Genomic DNA, 19,693 nt, shown 5'->3' with positions numbered 1-19,693 from the left:
CTCGCTCTTTAAAAAAATTAACATAGCCTGACCTGTGGTGGCGCAGTGGATAAAGCGTCGACCTGGAAATGCTGAGGTCGCCGGTTCGAAACCTGGGCTTGCCTGGCCAAGGCACATATGGGAGTTGATGCTTCCAGCTCCTCCCCCCCCTTCTCTCTCTCTGTTTCTCTCTCTCCCTCTCTCTCTCTCCTCTCTAAAAATGAATAAATAAAATTAAAAAAAATTAACATAAAAATCTTGTTTTAATATCCAGAGTGTTTTGTTCCTTCCCTTTTTAATTTTTAATTTTAGAGAGAGTAGAGAAAGAGAGAAGGTGGGGAGGAGCAGGAAACATCAACTCATAGCAGTTGCTTCTCATATGTACCTTGACCAGGCAAGCCTGGGGTTTCAAACTGGTGACCTCAGTATTCTAGGTCACCACTCTATCCCCTGTGTCACCACAGGTCCAAAATATTTTATTCTGCTAGGGATAGATGAAGTTCTCTATGTTGATTTTCAACTTCTGCTTTTTCAATTTTATTTCTTCTACCAGCAAAACATTTTCTCAGAACTTCTACCAAGGCAAAAGATTTAAATGAAATGTTTTGACATTCCCCAGCTTTAGGTTTCTATTTCTCCTTTAACCAAAATCTGTTTATAACCAATAGGTACATAGTATTTCTTTCCTTTTTATACCTTCCGATGTATGCGTTCAGGCTAGTTAGATTTTATTATGTTAGTCCATCCTCCTTCCCTCCCTCCTCCTCCCTCCCCCTCCCTCCCTCCCTCCCTCCCTCCCTCCCTCCCTTCCTTCCTTCCTTCCTTCCTTCCTTCCTTCCTTCCTTCCTTCCTTCCTTCCTTCCTTCTTTCTTCTTCATATTTTTTTTAGAGAAAGAGAGGCAGGGAGAGAAAGACAGGAACATCAAGCTGTTTCTGTATTTACCCTGACCGGGAATTAAACTAGCAACCTCTTTGCCTCCAGATGACAGTCCAGCCAACTGAGCTATCTGGCAAGGGCTTAATTTTTTTAATTTATCAAATGATTTTTAGAGCGACAAAGAGAGGGAGAGAGGGGAGGGGGAAGGGAAGCATTCATTTGTTGTTACACTCAGTTGCACATTCATTGGTTGCTTCCCATGTATGCCCTGACTAGGGATCAAACCTACAACCTTGTCATTTCAGACAACATTCTAACCATCTGAGCTAACTGGCAGGACTACATTAATCTTGCTAACAAGTGTGTTAGGGACTTATTGTCCCCATTTTACAAAGGCAGAAAGCAACACTAAAAAAGGTTAAATAACTTGATTGAGAGCAAGTCTGATACTAAAAGGCAGAGTTAGGATTTGAACTCATGTAGATCTAGCTTCAAAAGTCCATTTTCTTTTTATCATCCTGCTCTATGGTCAGAGTTGACCAATCTTTCCTGGTTACTAGTGTGATGTGATCCAAATTTTAAATGCCCAAATTTTCATTACCAGAGGGGACTCTTTATTTTCTTCTAGAGCTAATCATTTATAAAATTACTGATTGTGTGTGTGTGTGTGTGTGTGTGTGTGTGTGTATGTGTATGTTATTTACGATAGGTTGTGAAATGTCAAGAGAGCTGAATTTACTGGCTAAATTGTTAAACCCAAAATAAGGAAGGAGGCTAGCTGGGTGATCTCCTGCCTGTTCTGTTTATATAAATGGATGTTTCAAATACCAGACTCTGACAGAGACAGTGATTGAAAAGTTTGTAGAAGGCTTATCACTAAATTTAGCATCATTTTCAGGAAGGAAAAACCCTAATGGTTTGGAACAGGACTGAAAAAGGAGTTTAACTCTAAAGGGTAGATAAGATTTTATCAAGTTGACTATAAAGGCCAGGTATATATTTCTGAACTCTTGGGATAACCATGGAGGAAACCTCTGGGTCACCTAGCTGCCTAATGGTTTTCGCTGAGACAGCAGGCTGGGTCAGCATTCTGGGAAGGTAGTTTGGTGTGCTGAGTTTTGTGAGACTCAGCATCTTTCTAACAAAATTATTGTTCTTCCAAACCTTGTACTTTTCCTAGTTTCAGCCTTTTTATACATAGTGAAACAGGAAGGAGAATGAGTAGATTGATTTACTGTATAGCCTTCGATGTATATTTTTTAGTGTGAACTAAAAATAGAGGACTTTAAAAGAGATAGCACAGAGCAGAAAAATAGAATTCTAAGAGGTTAACAGAAGTTCTTGGGAGAACAAAAGTTGGGTCAGATAATGAAATTTTAAAGAAATTATCTCATTGCTTTTAAAAAAAACTGAGTGATAGAAGAAACTAGTATGTATGAAGATAAATGCTCTTTAGTCCCAAGGTAATGAAACATTTTAAAGGAAAATCAAGCTAATTTGAAGATATGGGGAGAAATCAAATATAAACGTAAAAGAATTATCTTGTCGTGCATTTTAAGTCTTTACAAATTAAGGGAATGCATTTTGGGGAAAATTCCTTTTAACAGAATTTCCAGGAGATTTTAAAAGGGTAAAATGTAGTTCAAATGTCAGGATTATTAAAGTCATTTTTTGACTATCGTATACATGATTAGTTAGGATGAGGAAATTGGACTATTCAACTGTAAAAGTTTTGTTTCTGCCTCAGCCTCACCCTCCATTCCATGTGTTTTCCTGAAGCTGTGTGTGAGATTCTAGCATAGAGGAAGGATAGGTCTCTCACCTGTTCCCATTTTTTCCCCCTGCCATAAGTTTACAAACACTTTTTTTACATTATAAAATGTAAAGACATCAACAGCTTTTCTGGAGCCAAATCTTTTGATTTTATGGTTCATTCTGTGTGACACTGGAGTGGGGACAGGAGGGTGGAGATACAAGGTGTTTGGACCCGTGTGGTTTATGGGATTGTCTTTTTCCCTTTTTCCCCTTAGGAACGGCGTGAATGTTGAGGGGGCGACACACAAGCAGGTGGTGGACCTGATCCGAGCAGGCGAGAAGGAATTGATCTTGACAGTGTTATCTGTACCTCCTCATGAGGCAGATAACCTAGACCCCAGTGACGACTCTTTGGGACAATCATTTTATGATTACACAGAAAAGCAAGCAGTGCCCATATCGGTCCCCACATACAAACATGTGGAGCAGAATGGTGAGAAGTTTGTGGTGAGTGTCAGCCCAATTTGACCCTCAAACATCTAGCTTTTGTTTTCCCCTAATCTTTTTTTTAATAAAAATTTTTTAATTTATTGATTGATTTGGGGGGGGGGGAGAAAGAGAGGGAAAGAGAGAAAGAAAGGGGGGAAAGAGTGGGAAGCATTAACTTTTGTGCTTCTTGTATTTATCTTGACTGTGCAAGTCCAAGGTTTTGAACCGGTGACCTCAAAATTCCAGGTCAACGCTTTATCCACTGCTCCACCACAGGTCTGTTTCCCCTAATCTCATCATTTATGATATACTAGAAAGCCTGGTGGTCATATGAAATGACTGCTGTTCTAGATATTATAAATTGTAATTAAAATGATTTGTGCAAAGGTGTCTGCTAATTCAAACTGAATTACCCAGGGCAGGCGGCGAGGACACCCCTTTGCTTACTGCCCCACGGGGTTTCCCCCTTCTACTTGCTTAATTGCTTAAAGTAGAGTGCAAGAAGGAAACCACTGGCGGTACATTTCTTAAGAGCCACCGCTAGCTCAATAAATAAAGGTGATTTAAATTTACTCTGTCGTTTTTTTGCATTTCTCTCCTGCCTTTGTTCAAGGTACTCATTTTGTCGAGACAGGCATTTTTGTCTTGCATCTGAGGCAAGCCTTGTTTCTCTATGCTCATCAGTCTCATTTTGCCGAGAAAGACGCATTTGCTCTGCGACTGAAGCAAGCCTTGTCTTTCTCTGCTCAGTGGTTTCTTTTTGTTGAGAAAGCCGTTTTTGTGCAGCTTTAGCTCCTTTTCTCTCCTCTTCAGTGCTGTATTTTCTAGGAGGCATTCTTAAAAGAAATTACGTTGAGATGTAGTTTTTATGTAAAACAGATGATTGCCAATGCAAACAAATGTTCACCTTCCCCTTGACCTGCTCAGTTTGCGTTCAGCTGTGGCAACTTCACCCCATTGGCTAGTACAGTTACGCAAGCAACCAATAAGCTATCGGCAACAAACAGACACTTAAGCCGCATATAATAAAGATATTACATACAGCACTAGAATAAATGTCTGCAACATAGGTCACTTTGCCTACCAGGAAGATGGGTTTACACATCGATAAAAGATACACCCTGGCCCTGGCCAGTTGGCTCAGCGGTAGAGCGTCGGCCTGGCGTGCGGGGGACCCGGGTTCGATTCCCGGCCAGGGTACATAGGAGAAGCGCCCATTTGCTTCTCCACCCCCCCCCCTTCCTCTCTGTCTCTCTCTTCCCCTCCCGCAGCCAAGGCTCCATTGGAGCAAAGATGGCCCGGGCGCTGGGGATGGCTCCTTGGCCTTTGCCCCAGATGCTAGAGTGGCTCTGGTCGCGGCAGAGCGACGCCCCGGAGGGGCAGAGCATCGCCCCCTGGTGGGAAGAGCGTTGCCCCTGGTGGGCGTGCCGGGTGGATCCCGGTCGGGCGCATGCGGGAGTCTGTCTGACTGTCTCTCCCCGTTTCCAGCTTCAGAAAAAAAAAAAAAAAAAAGACACAACCTGATTTATTGCAGAGGGTGAGCTACAGTAATAAAGAGTCCTTTTTCTGCTTAAGAATAATTACATTTTATTTCAGATAGCTTTAAGTTTTGTTCTTTATTGGTTGCTATATTTGTTTGCAAATAGCAGTCTCTCATTGTTGACTCTGTAGAACTATAGAATAAGATTAATTTTTAAACAAATGGGTAATATAGTTTGTCTGCTTCAGAACCTACAAATGCCCTATACTCCTCTCCACGTTTTGTTCTTTTTCATTTTCTTTGTAGATGGCTGTGTTAATGAATAACTCTGGTTTTTTCCAAGGTCCTAATTATATTCTGAATGCAGTTCACATGAACTATTTTATACATTTCCATTCTGTTGTTGTAGATAAGCAGGAAAGCTTATTTGAATTCTGAGTGATATGTGCCAGCCCCTTTACTGAATGCCTTTGTTCTTCAAAACTACTTGATAGCACAATCTACCTAACGTTTTTCCTGGTTGCAATATGCTTTGTTTGCCTTTGTAAAAAATGCAGTGATTTCTGTTAGATATTAGCAAACAGACTACTTGTGTTTAAAGATGATCTGCTGACCCAAAGTTACAATCTCTGAAACTGAGATCCGTCCCCTGTATAGGAATGAGTTACTAGATTTTTATGGTAAATTATTTTTAATGGGGAAATGAGAAAAGCAAGCAGGGAAGCCAGAAAAGTTCCAGAAGAATCAAATAATGTTTGACTGCATCTATAATTTAGCTGGAGAGGATAGCACATAGGTCTTATGTCAGCCTGGTTTATGCGTTCTGAGAAGCATGCACATAAGATTTAGTTTTGTGTTTCAGAGGCGCTGTACCTTGAATCATACATAACGCATGTATTTATGAGGTAGAAATCAAGGTCAGGTCCTAAGAGCAGATTGGATATTGAGGCCCTTTTGGGAATTACCTAAGACCTTGGGAACTTCTGTAGACTTCAGAAAAAGAATGAAATTACTAATTTTTTAAAATCACCTTTATTGAGCATAATTTACCTACATTGACTTTTAGCCATGTTAAATGTCCATTTTCATGAATTTTGATAAATGTACATAGTCTTATAATCACCACCACCACCACAATCAGGATACAGGATATTTTCATCACCCCAAAAGGTCCCCTAATGTCCCTTTGAAGTAGGTCCTCTCCATCTACTACCACTCCTGTCAACCACGATCAACTTCTTGTCACTATATTTTGCCTTTTCTAGAATGTCAAATAAATGACCATATGTAGTCTTTTGTGTCTGGCTTTGTTTACTTTAGTCCTTTTAAGATGGATAAATATTGTTATATATATTAATAGTTTCTTTCTTTTTAAGGTATTCCAGTGGATGGATCTACTACAATTTGTTTATCCATTCACTTGATGCACATTTGGGTTGCTTCCAGTTTTGGGTTGCTGTGACTAAAGGTTCCATGAAGTAATGTGCAGGTCTTTATGTAGACATATGTTTTTCTTTCTCTTGAGAACATGCATAGCTAGAAATAGAATTGCAGGGTAATATGGTAAGTGTTGGTTTAACCTTATAAAAAATTGTCAAACTGTTTCCAAAGAGGCTGCACCATTTTTTGCATTGTCATCTGCAGTGGAGAGTTCTATAACCTCTCAAACACTTGGTGTTTTCCGTTTTTTATTTTAACCATTAGTGAATACCTTATTCCGGTTTTAATTTTCATTTGCCTAGTGACTCACAATGATTTTATTTTTATGTCCTTAATGGCCATTTTTATATCTTTTGTGATAAAGTATCTGTTCAGCTTTTTTGCCCATTTGAAAAATTGGATTGTCTTATTATTTTGTTGTAATAGTTCTTTATGTATTTTGGAGATAAGTCTTTTATCAGGTAGATGTTTTGTAAAATACTTCTCCAAGTCTGTGGCTTTCCTTTTATTTTATTTTAAATAGTGTCTTTCAAAGAACATAGGTTTTATATTTTTATAGTTTGTCCAGTTTGTTTTTTTCATTTATGGTTAATGCTTTTGTGTTCTAAAGAAATCTGCCTAAGCCCTGGCCAGTTGGCTCAGTGGTAGAGCGTCGGCCTGGCGTGCAGAAGTCCGGGTTCGATTCCCGGCCAGGGCACACAGGAGAAGTGCCCATCTGCTTCTCCACCCCTCCCCCTCTCCTTCCTCTCTGTCTCTCTCTTCCCCTCCCGCAGTGAGGCTCCATTGGAGCAAAGATGACCCGGGCGCTGGGGATGGCTCCTTGGCTTCTGCCCCAGGCGCTAGAGTGGCTCTGGTCGCAACAGAGCGATGCCCCGAATGGGCAGAGCATCGCCCCCTGGTGGGCAGAGCGTTGCCCCTGGTGGGCGTGCCGGGTGGATCCCAGTCGGGTGCATGCGGGAGTCTGTCTGACTGTCTCTCCCTGTTTCCAGCTTCAGAAAAAAAAAAGAAAAAGAAAAAAAGAAAGAAATCTGCCTAATCCAAGGACACAAATCTTTTGTCTTCTTGTAAAAGTTTTATAATTTTAGCTGTTTTTGTAATAACTTTATTGAGATGTGATTCATATACCATAAATTCACCCATTTTTATTGTACAGCTCATTGGTTCTCGGTATGTTCACAGAGTGTTATGCAACCATCACCACAGTCAATTTTAGAACATTTTTATCACCTCAAAAAGAAACTCCTTATTATTTAGCCATCATTCTCTGTACCTCCCATTTTTACCAACCCCAAGTAACTGCTAATCTATTTTCTGTCTCTATAGATTTGCCTGTTCTGGACATTTCCTAGATACCAAATCATATGTGTTTTCAAGGTTTATTGTATAGCTTTTATCAGCCAAATAACCTTCCATGTGTGGCTATACCAGATTTGATCGGTTCTTCACTTGTTGAACATTTGGGTTGTCTACTTTTTGGCTGTATTATGAATAATGCCACTATGAGCTTGTGTGTACATGTTTTTTGTGTGGATAAATGTTTTTCTTTCTCTTAGGTATATATTTAGGAGTAGAATTGCTGGGTCATATGGTAAATCTTATGTTGAACCTTTCAAGCAAATGCCAGACTATTTTCCAAAGTGGCTGAGTTGTAGATTTCACTCTTATGTTTAGGTCTGTGATTCATTTTGAGTTGACTGTATATGATATAAAGGTCAAGGTTCTTTTTTTTCCCCATGTGGATATTCAGTTGTTTCAGCAAGCTGTGTTGAAAGGATTATCTTTTCCCCTTTTAAATACTCTGTCATTATTGCTGAAAATCAGTTGCATGGTTTTATTTCTGTACTCCATTCTGTTCCGTTGATTATATGTGTGAGCATTTCAATATTTACATCTTTTTGAGGTTGGCCTTTGTTTAATGTCTTTTCCCTTGAAAATGGGTCATAGCCTCCTGGTTCTTTGTATGAGTAATTTTGAATTGTATCCTGGGTCCTATGAATGTTAAATTGTGTAGATTCTGGGTTCTGTGATATACCTATGAGGACTCTTGATGTTTTTTTACCTAGCAATTAACTAAGCTGTACCACCTTCTGTGGACTGTACTTCAAGTCTCAGTTCACTTCTTTCTGCCTTTGTGTGCTACTTTGAGTCTGTTATGCGTGTGTATCATTCAGGGAGGGGTCAGCCTGAGATACATTTCATTCACAGAATTGAGACGTTCTCTCCTTTGGTTCCCTCTCCTTTGGAATTCTCCACTCATTCTGGTGGCAGCTATGATTGCTCAGAATCCTTCCTCTTTTCCTCCAGCCAGAAAGATGTCAGAGTTTCTATCAGAGATTTTGTTGCTTAAGTTATGTTACTTAGTGACTGCTGCCCACTATCAAGGCAAAACCCTTTAAAAGCAGGAAACTCCCTAACCCTGGGGGGTGCTCCATGTTTTGAATCCTCTTTCCATCTGTTTGCTTTTTGTTTACTGTTCAAATTCTCAAGTAATTTTTTTTTTACAGGGACAGAGAGAGAGTCAGAGAGAGGGACAGACAGACAGGAACAGAGAGAAATGAGAAGCATCAATCATCAGTTTTTCATTATGACACCTCAGTTGTTCATTGATTGCTCTCTCATATGTGCCTTGACCGTGGACCTTCAGCAAACCGAGTAACCCCTTGCTCGAGCCAGCGACCTTGGGTCCAAGCTGGTGAGCTTTTTGCTCAAGCCAGATGAGCCCATGCTCAAGCCGGCGACCTTGGGGTCTCGAACCTGGGTCCTCCACATCCTAGTCCGATGCTCCATCCACTGCACCACTGCCTGGTCAGGGTTTTTGTTTGTTTGTTTTTTTGCCCAGAGTATATATGTAGTTGTTATCACTGGAAGGTCTATAAGAAGTTTATACAATAAAACCTGAATATAATCTGCAGTTCTGTCAGTTTTTTTCTTTATGTATAATAAAGCTATTATGTCTTTTTAATGAATTTCCCCCTTTAACATTTTGAAGTATCTCTTTTTATTCCTTGTAATAAATAGTCTTTGTTCTGAAGTCTTTTTTTTTATGTTAACATATAGCCACTAATAGCCACTTCAGCCTTTTCTGATTATTTTCATTGGATATCTTTTTTATCCTTTTACTTTAACCTGTCTATACAGTTACACATAAAGTGTGGTTCTTAGTGGGTTCTTAGTGCCTGACCAGTCCTGGCACAGTGGACAGAGCATTGACCTGGGACGCTGAGGTCCCAGATTCAAATCCCCTAAGTCGCCAACAAGCATGGGATCATCAGTATGATCCCATGGTCGCTGGCTTGAGTTCAAAGGTTGTTGACTTGAAGCCCAACCTTGCTGGCTTGAGCCTACACTCGCCAGCTTGAGTTAAGCGGTCAGTGAATTGGCTGTAGCCCCCTGGTCGAGGCACGTATGAGAAACAATCAGTGAACAATTAAAGTGCCCCAACTATGAGTTGATGCTTCTCATCTCTCTCTCTTCCTGTCTCCCCCTCTCCCACCTCACTAAAAATAAATTAATTAATTAATTAAATAAAGTGGGTGTTTTAGAGACAGCATATAGTTATGTCTTGGCTTTATCCAGTCTGGCGATCTTGATCTTTTATTTGTTAATTTTTTTATTTTTATTTTTTGTATTTTTCCGAAGCTGGAAACGGGGAGAGACAGTCAGAGAGACTCCCGCATGTGCCCAACTGGGATCCACCCGGCACGCCCACCAGGGGGCGACGCTCTGCCCACCAGGGGGCGATACTCTGCCCCTCTGGGGCGTCGCTCTGCTGCGACCAGAGCCACTCTAGCGCCTGGGGCCGAGGCCAAGGAGCCATCCCCTGCGCCTGGGCCATCTTTGCTCCAATGGAGCCTCAGCTGCGGGAGGGGAAGAGAGAGACAGAGAGGAAGGAGAGGGGGAGGGGTGGAGAAGCAGCTGGGCGCTTCTCCTGTGTGCCCTGGCCGGGAATCAAACCCGGGACTTCTGCACGCCAGGCTGACGCTCTACCACTGAGCCAACTGGCCAGGGCCATTATTTGTTAATTTTTGATTATTTGTTAATTATTGATATAGTTGGTTTAATCTATCATCTTATTTTCTGTTATCTATGTTGTTACCTGATTTTCTTTTTTCTCCTTTCCTGCCTCCTTTTTGGTTAATTGGGGATTTTTTAATGATCTCAGTTTATCTCCACTATTGTATTATTAGATATAATTTCTTTTTTTTTTTTTTTGCATTTTTTTGAAGCTGGAAACAGGGAGAGACAGTCAGACAGACTTCCGCATGCGCCCGACCGGGATCCACCCGGCACGCCCACCATGGGGCAACGCTCTGCCCACCAGGGGGCGATGCTCTGCCCATCCTGGGCGTCGCCATGTTGCGACCAGAGCCACTCTAGCGCCTGAGGCAGAGGCCACAGAGCCATCCCCAGCGCCTGGGCCATCCTTGCTCCAATGGAGCCTTGGCTGCGGGAGGGGAAGAGAGAGACAGAGAGGAAGGCGCGGTGGAGGGGTGGAGAAGCAAATGGGCGCTTCTCCTGTGTGCCCTGGCTGGGAATCGAACCCGGGTCCTCCGCACGCTAGGCCGACGCTCTACCACTGAGCCAACCAACCAGGGCTCTTTTTTTTTTTTTTTTAGTGATTGTTCCAGGTTTACAGTATATATCTTTATAAGATTTTTTTAAAGTATATTTTTAAATGATTTTATTTTTTAATTTTATTGATTTGAGAAAGAGAAAGAGACAGGAAGGGAGGAAGAGAGGGAGGAGAGTGATGAGAAACATCACTCATAGTTGTAGCACTTTAAGTTCGGTCGTCCCCCAACCCCTGGGCCATGGGCCGCGGACCGGTACTCGTCTGTGGACCATTTGGTACTGGTCCGCAGAGAAAGAATAAATAACTTACATTATTTCCATTTTATTTATATTTAAGTCTGAACGATGTTTTATTTTTAAAAAATGACCAGACTCCCTCTGTTATATTCTGTCTAAGACTCACTCTTGATGCTTGTTTTGGTCACGTGATACATTTATCCGTCCCACCCTAAAGGCCGGTCCGTGAAAATATTTTCTGACATTAAACCAGTCTGTGGCCCAAAAAAGGTTGGGGACCACTGCTTTAGTTGTTCATTGATTGCTTCTCATATGTCCCTTGACTGGGGAGCTCCGGCCAAGCCAGTGACCCCTTGCTCAAGCCAGCAACTGTGTGCTTCAAGCCAGTGACTTTTGGGCTCAAGCCAGTGACCCTGGGTTCATGTTGATTACCCCATGCTCAAGCTGGCGAGCCCACACTTAAGCCGACGAGCCTGTGGTCAGGCTGGTGACCTCAGAGTTTCAAACCAGGGACCTCAGTGTTCTGAGTCAACTTTCTAGCCACTGAGCACCCCCACCAGTCAGGCAATATACACCTTTAATTTATAAGTATTACCTTTATAGTATAAAAATTTTACAACAGTGTATGTTTATCCTTTGTGCTGTTGTTGTCATACATTTTACTTCTATATGTGTAATAAATTCCATGATACTTTGTTATTTTTGCTTTGAACAATTAAAGACATTAAAAATGAGGAAGGAATTCTTTTATATTTAACCACATATTTGCCATATCTGGTATCCTTCGTTCCTTTGTATAAATCCACTTTCCATATGGTATCACATTTCTTCTGCCTGAGGAACTTCTATTAATATTTTCTTAGCTTTGGTTGGCCTGAAAAGACTAATTCACTCTTATATTTGAAAGATACTTTAATAGGGTATAAAACTCAGGGTTGGGGGGAGGGCCTTAAAAATTCTGGGTTGATAATTTTTTCTTTAATTGTTTATTGATTTTAGAGAGAGAGGAAGGGAGATAGAAACATCGATTTTTTTTTGTTGTTGTTCCACTCATATATGTATTTATTGATTGATTTTTATATGTGCCCTGACCAGTGACTGAACCTCAGTGTGGCATATTGGGACAACACTCCCCCCAGCTAAGCTACCTAGCCAGGGGATAGTTTTCTTTTTTTTTTTTTTACTCTTTTTTTTTTTGTGACAGAGAGAGAGATAGGGACAGACAGACAGGAAGAGAGAGAGAAACATCAATTCTTTGTTGCAGCTCCTTTGTCTTCTTAGTTCATTGATTGCTTTCTCATATGTGCCTTGACAAGGGGCTACAGCAGAGCAAGTGACCCCTTGCTCAAGCCAGCGATCATGGGGTCATATCTGTGATCCACACTCAAGCCAGCGACCTTGTGCTCATTGTCGTTTTAATTTGTGTTTCTCTGATGATAAGTGATGTTGAGCATTTTTACATATGTCTATAGCCATCTGTATGTATGTTCTTTGGAGAAGTGTCTATTCTGGTTCTCTGCCCATTTTTTAATTGGATTGTTTGTTGGTTTTGGTGTTGAGTTATATGAGTTATTTATAAATTTTAGATATTAACCCCTTGTTGGATATATCATTGACAAATAGCTATCTTTCTCTGTTCAGTGGGTTGTCTTTTCATTTTGTTGATGGTTTCCTTTGCTGTGCAAAATCTTTTTTGTTTGATGTAGTTCCATTTGTTTATTTTTTGTTTCCCTATCCCAGGGATATATATCAGAAAAAACATTGTTTATGAGAAATGTGAGTTTATTGCCTATGTTTTTTTCTAGGAGTTTTATGGTTTCAGGTCTTATATTTAATCCATTTTGAGTTTATTCTTATATATGATATAAGAAGGCGGTCTAGTTTCCTTTCTTTCTTTATTATTTTATTTTATTTTTTTTTGGCATGTATCTGTTCATTTTCCCAACACCATTTATTGAATACACTCTCATTACCCCATTTTATGTTCTTGTGTTCTTTGCATTATATAATATTAATTGACCATGTAGGTGTAGTTTTATGTTTGGGCTCTCTGTTGTATTTCATGGATCTGTGTGTCTGTCTTTATGCTAGTACCATGCTGTTTTGATTACTATAGCCTTGTAGTATATATATAGTCTGATATCAGGGAGGATGATTCTTCCAACTTTGCTCTTCTTTCTCAAGATGGCTGTGGCTATTTGGGGTCTTTGATTTAGTATAAATTTTGGATTATTCTAGTTCTGTGAAAAACACCATTGTTATTTTGATAGTGATTACATTGAGCCTATAGATTGCTTTGGGAAGTATGGACATTTTAATGGCGTTAATTCTTTGTATTTATGAACATGGTTTATGCTTCCATTTATTTGTATTTTCTTTAGTTTATTTCCTCAGTGTCTTATAATTTTTTAAGTACAGGTGTTTTTTGTTTTTTTTTTACCTTTTTGGTTAATTTATTCCTAGGTATTTTTTGATGCATTTGTATATATTATAGGATTGTTTTCTTAATTTCTCTTCCTGATAGTTATTGATGTTTAAAAATGCAACTGATTTCTGAGTATTAATTTTGTATCCTGCTACTTTACTGAATTCATTTATCAGTTCTAGTAGTTTTTTGGTAGAATCTTCAGGGTTTTCTATATATACTGTATTGTATCATCTGCAAATAATGACGGTTTTACTTCTTCCTTTCCAATTTGGATGCCTATTATTTATTTATATTTTGTCTGATTACTGTGGTAGGACTTCCAAAACTATGTTGAATAAGAGTAATGAAAGTGGGCATCCCTGTCTTGTTCTTGATCTTAAGGAAGATACTTTTCGTTTTTCCTTGTTGTACACGATTTTAACTGTGGATTTGTCATATATGGCTTTTATTATGTTTTCTCTGTTCTCACTTTGCTGAGAGTTCTTATCATAAATGGTTGTTGGATATTGTCAAATACTTTTTCTGCATCTATTGATCTAATTATATGATTTTTATCCTTTGTTTTGTTTATATGTTATATTACATTATTTGATTTGCGGTCTCTTTATTTAGAAGGGGAGATAGTGAGGCAGACTCCTGCATGCACCTGACCAGGATCTACCTGGCAACCCTGCCTGGGTCCAATTCTTGAGTACCGAGCTATTTTTAGTGCCTAAGGCTGATGTGTTCAGACCAGCTGAGCTATCCTCAGTGCCTGGGGCCAACGCTGAAACCAATTGAGCCACTGGCTATAGGAGGGGAAGAAGGAAAGAGGGGGGAGGAGGAGGAGAGAGAGAGAAGCAGATGGTATTGAATAGTTTCTCCTGTATGCCCTGACCAGGAATCAAACCAGGATGTTCCTATGCCAGACCAGTGCTCTATCCACTGAGCCACCGGTCAGGGCCTGATTTGCAGATATTGAACCAACATTGGATTCTAGGGACAAATAGCATTTGATCATGGTGTATGATCTTTTTTTTTTTTCTGTATTTTTCTGAAGCTGGAAACGGGGAGAGACAGTCAGACAGACTCCCGCATGCGCCCGACCGGGATCCACCCGGCACGCCCACCAGGGGCAACGCTCTGCCCACCAGGGGGCGATTCTCTGCCCCTCCGGGGCGTCGCTCTGCCGCGACCAGAGCCACTCTAGCGCCTGGGGCAGAGGCCAAGGTGCCATCCCCAGCGCCCAGGCCATCTTTGCTCCAGTGGAGCCTCGGCTGCGGGAGGGGAAGAGAGAGACAGAGAGGAAGGAGAGGGGGAAGGGTGGAGAAGCAGATGGGCGCTTCTCCTGTGTGCCCTGGCTGGGAATCGAACCCGGGACTTCTGCACGCCAGGCCGATGCTCTACCACTGAGCCAACCAGCCAGGGCGAGATCTTTTCTACTTCTTGAGGTAGGCCTGGATTGCTGTGAATATCCCTCTGAGGGCTGCTTTCTCTGTGTCCCATAAGTTTTGGTTGTTGTGTTTTCATTTGTTTCAAGGTATCTTTTGATTTCTTCCTTGCTCTCATTGTTAACCCCTTCATTGTTTAGTGGCATGTTATTTAGCCTCCATGTATTTGTGTTTTCTTCAGGGTTTTTTCTTGTGATTTATTTCTAGTTTCATACCATTGGGGTTGTAAAAGATGCTTGATATGATTTCAGTCTTCTTAAATTTACTGAAATACGTTTTGTGGTCTGATGCAATATATCCTGGAAAATGTTCCATATGCATTTGAAAAGAATATATTCTACTGCTTTGCAGTGGAATTCTCTAAAAACAACAATTAAATCTATCTAGTCTAATTCCTTTTTGATTTTCTGTTGTTTTTACTCTTTGTTCTGAAGCATTGGATCTTTGTCTTTGCCCTCTGAATGAGAGGGTTTGCTGCCCATCTCCAAGGATTAGGCTTTTGCTTAGTAGAAGAGAAGGATCTAGACGAAGTGAGTGATGGCTGTATTTTGTCTGTCCTCTAACAATTGCCAGTCACCTCCCTAATGCCTAGACTATCAAGGGAGACTATCTCTAGTCTTACGTCTGGGTTGGGATTTCTGTTCTTGCAGCTTCTTAAATGCTAAACAAAAGCAGAAGCAGCCTATGAAAACTGCTTAATGTCCCTGTTTGTGTCAGTCATTTCTTTTTATTTTTTTTTGACAGAGACAGAGTCAGAGAGAGGGACAGACAGACAGACAGGAAGGGAGAGAGATGAGAGGCATCAGTTCTTTGTTTCAGCACCTTTAGTTGTTCATTGACTGCTTTCTCATGTGCCATGACGGGGGTGTGGGCTACAGCAGAGCAAGTGACCCCTTGCTCAAGCCAGCGACCTTTGGGCTCAAGCCAGCAACTATGGAGTCATGTCTATGATCCCACACTCAAGCTGGTGAGCCCGTGCTCAAGCCAGCGACCTCAGGGCTTTGAACCTGGGTCCTCTGCGTCCGAGTTCATTGCTCTATCCGCTGCACAACCGCCTGATCAGGCTGTGTTGGTCTTTTCTGAGTCTATTTCTAGTGACTGGTTTTTCTCCTGGTTGCAGATCAGGAGAAAGTTTTCATGCTTTTCTTGGTGGGGTGGGGGGCTGGTAATTTTTGATTGGATATTGTAGACTTAATTTACTTTTATTGAGTGTTAGATTTTGTTATATTCCTTTGAAGTGTTGGATTTATTTACTTAATTTTGGCGGGCTGGTGTGCAACCAAGTTACTTACAGATTACTCCAATCCTTTTGAGATTTGTTTTTAAGTTTAAATTTTAAGGGTGATTTTAAAGTAGCTTTTGCTCTAGAACTAATTTAGCCCTACTCCTAAAGCATGGTCCTTTTGAATTCTCTTCTGAATGCCATGTGGATTCAAGGGAAGTCTCTCTATTCTGGCTGGAGAGAAGTCAAATGATTCTAGATCCTTTTCAAACTCTAGGATTTATTTTACAGTTTATCCTGGTAATAATTCTATCTCATAATGGTTGTTATTCAGCCAAAGTTCAAGGGGATTCTATGAAGATTTCTGGGCCTTCTTTCTAGGTACTTGCTCTGCATATTCTATCCTGCAAATTCTAGCTGCTTTGGCCTACCTGAACTTGTATCTGTCTCCTTAACCCAGTGAGGTTGCTGAACTCTGTTTTAGGGCCTCTATCTGAGTCATAGTTCAGGCGTTACCTCTAGGCAAAAAGCCTAGCTTAGGATAGGCCTCTTTTTTTTTTTTTTGGCTGGGGCACTGACCCCAGCTAATTTTTTATTTATTTATTTATTTATTTACAGAGGCAGAGATAGACAGGAACAGACAGACAGGAATGAAGAGAGATGAGAAGCATCAATCATCAGTTTCTCGTTGCGCGTTGCGACTTCTTAGTTGTTCATTGATTGCTTTCTCACATGTGCCTTGACCGTGGGCCTTCAGCAGACCGAGTAACCCCCTGCTGGAGCCAGCGACCTTGGGTCCAAGCTGGTGAGCTCTTTGCTCAAGCCAGATGAGCCCGCGCTCAAGCTGGCGACCTCGGGGTCTCGAACCTGGGTCCTTCCGCATCCCAGTCCGACGCTCTATCCACTGCGCCACCACCTGGTCAGGCGGATAGGCCTCTTGTTGTTTCTCTTTTCTCGTGGATCACAGTTCTTAGCTGCCTGTTTTCTGAAAATAGTTACTTTCTGTATTATATCCAGTTTTCTAGTTGTTTACAGTGGGAGGTTAATTACAGAGCACCGAGAAGTTCCCATATTGCCCTATAAAGCAAAATATTTGTATTTTGGAATAATTTAAGTTGGCTTTAAAAGAAATACCAGTGCTCGACTTACGACCACGATTGGTTCCGACAGACTGGTCGTAACACAATTTGGTTGTAAGTTGAGTAGGCTGTACGTACAGTACTGTGAAATGATGTTATAAAAATCTTTGAGTCATATTTTATCATAATTTTTTTTCATTGTTATATATCATAATTTTCTTTGTTCATTTTATGCCATTTGTATCATCTCTACACCATTTTGTTTCTTATTTTTACATTCGTCAGGTTTAAGTAAAACACTGCATTACCAGTACAACTGGTTTAATATTTGCAAAGACAATTTCCTCTTAGTAGACATCTTGGGAGGGGTTTGATGAAAAATATCCAAGACACAAATTGCTGTACCGAGTCTGGGATAACAGTTGAAATGGTGCACGCGGAGATAGTACTGTCATACGCCCAGCTGGGTAACGCTTGCGCTGCCAGACGCAGAGCAGTCATGGCTAGTGATTGTGGTCCTAAAGTCGAATGGTCGTAAGTTGCATAGGTCATAAGTCGATCAATATTTGTATATAGAAAAATCAATTTCAGGTAGATTAAGGACTTAAATGACAAAAATTTTAAAGCTCTTATTAAAAAGTATAGATAATTTGCTCTTAGATTCTGGGGACAGCAAAGGATTCTAATCACTTTTGCACTGTATAAAGAGAATCCCTTCTATAAGTTCAGAAGCACAATTCCTGTGAGTTAGGTACTAGAGGTTTGAGAAAATAAGAATGTTTTAATATTCAGAGTTTACATAAAATGAGAGATTACCATTTAAAAGCATTAAGAAATGTGTAGGTGGGGGTTAAGGAACCAGTAACAAAACAAAGATCTCTGACATCTGGGATTTCATTTTTTGCTAAGCCCAGGTGTTACTAGAATTGTTTTCCTTGCAGTGATTTGTGCTCATTGTAAGAATGTATCACTTACCATCTTCTGGTGTTCATTCCATAGAACTAAGTCATGAAGATAGAGAAATGGCAGGGCATGGATTTTCAACATTTACATACTGAAAAATTTAGAAGTTATTTCAAAGATGAATTTTCCAACTTTGATGTGCAGAATACAGAGAGACAAAATTATACCACTAGTCAGATAAGATTAACACTTTCCCCACCCATAATTAATCCTATTTCTCTTATTGGAGTCTAATTTAGCAAAGAGTATATATATCAAGAGGGCTGAAACTTGTTACCCTCAGGCAGCTGGCTTTGCAGTCTGAACATTTCAACTTAAAGTTTTGTAGGATATGGTCATTTGGAGAAGAGAATGATCAGTGTTGTTAAATTCACTGTACTTTTCACAGGCTAAACTTAATTCATCTAATTCCATGTATGAGCAAACCAGTCTGAGGATTTAAATTAAGATGGAAAGATCCCAGAAACTCTGCCTGACTGGGTATATCTTTAGTTTCAATTTGATTATGTTCCCTTTCAAGTCAGAGAATAAATATATTTTTGATGGACATTCTTTTTTGTAATGAGACTGTCATTTCTCATGGACCATGTATTTATATATTCTTGATTTTTAGGCAGAGGATCTCAGCACGGCAAGGACTCAGTAAATCAGTTATTTTTTCCCTCCAAATGAGCATGTCCAAACCAAGGAAATGAATGCTAATGAATTTTGGTTAATTTTAAGGACAGGTGAAGAACAAAGTAGTCTCTGTTGTGATCTCTTTTTGTATGTTTCTGGTTTGCTAAGTACAGTTAATTTAAAAGTGGTTTGGGTTTTGTGGAAGCCATTTTTAAAGCATTCTGAACTGTTAGGCATCCTTTTATATGTATATATATATTTCTGTACTGTTTGACTTCATATTTAAATGGGGTGGGGAGAGACTCAGAGGCTCTTTGAAGTACTCTTCTCACCTTATGAAAACTAGAAAGCCCGGCAGTCATACGAAATGACCGCTGTTCTAGATATTATAAATTGTAATTAAAATGATTTGTGCAAAGGTGTCTGCTAATTCAAACTGAATTACCCAGGGCAGGGGGCGAGGACGCCCCTTTGCTTACTGCCCCATGGGATTTCCCCCTTCTACTTGCTTAATTGCTTAAAGTAGAGTGCAATGAAGGAAACCACTGGCGGTACATTTCTTAAGAGCCACCGCTAGCTCAATAAATAAAGGTGATTTAAATATGTTTTAATCCTTTTTGTGTTTCGGTCAGCATTACTCTGTCGTTTTTTTTGCATTTCTCTCCTGCCTTTGTTCAAGGGACTCATTTTGTCGAGACAGGCTTTTTTGTCTTGCATCTGAGGCAAGCCTTGTTTCTCTATGCTCATCAGTCTCATTTTGCCGAGAAAGACGCATTTGCTCTGCGACTGAAGCAAGCTTTGTCTTTCTCTGCTCAGTGGTTTCTTTTTGTCGAGAAAGCCGTTTTTGTGCAGCTTTAGCTCCTTTTCTCTCCTCTTCAGTGCTGTATTTTCTAGGAGGCATTCTTAAAAGAAATTACGTTGAGACGTAGTTTTTATGTAAAACAGATGATTGCCAATGCAAACAAATGTTCACCTTCCCCCTGACCCGCTCAATTTGCGTTCAGCTGTGGCAACTTCACCCCATTGGCTAGTACAGTTATGCAAGCAACCAATAAGCTGTCGGCGACAAACAGACACTTAAGCCGCATATAATAAAGAAGCCAAAAGTTGAATCAGTTTCTCAG

The 19,693-nt window shown here is 40.4% G+C and overlaps 1 protein-coding gene across 1 annotated transcript in view; it reads left to right on the top strand.

Moving 5' to 3' along the window:
* Positions 1-19,693, top strand: part of SNX27 (sorting nexin 27) — a 116,921-nt gene that overhangs the window by 36,930 nt on the left and 60,298 nt on the right. Inside the window, exon 2 of the mRNA XM_066362500.1 lies at positions 2,887-3,118. Coding sequence (XP_066218597.1) covers positions 2,887-3,118 — 232 coding nt within the window. The remainder of the gene's footprint in view (positions 1-2,886; positions 3,119-19,693) is intronic.

This window comes from Saccopteryx leptura, chromosome 2 (genome assembly GCF_036850995.1).
Source record: "Saccopteryx leptura isolate mSacLep1 chromosome 2, mSacLep1_pri_phased_curated, whole genome shotgun sequence".
In the NCBI taxonomy this organism is placed as follows: domain Eukaryota; kingdom Metazoa; phylum Chordata; class Mammalia; order Chiroptera; family Emballonuridae; genus Saccopteryx; species Saccopteryx leptura.
Note: the sequence above shows the minus strand (reverse complement) of the source record. Positions and strands in the feature narration are given on the sequence as shown.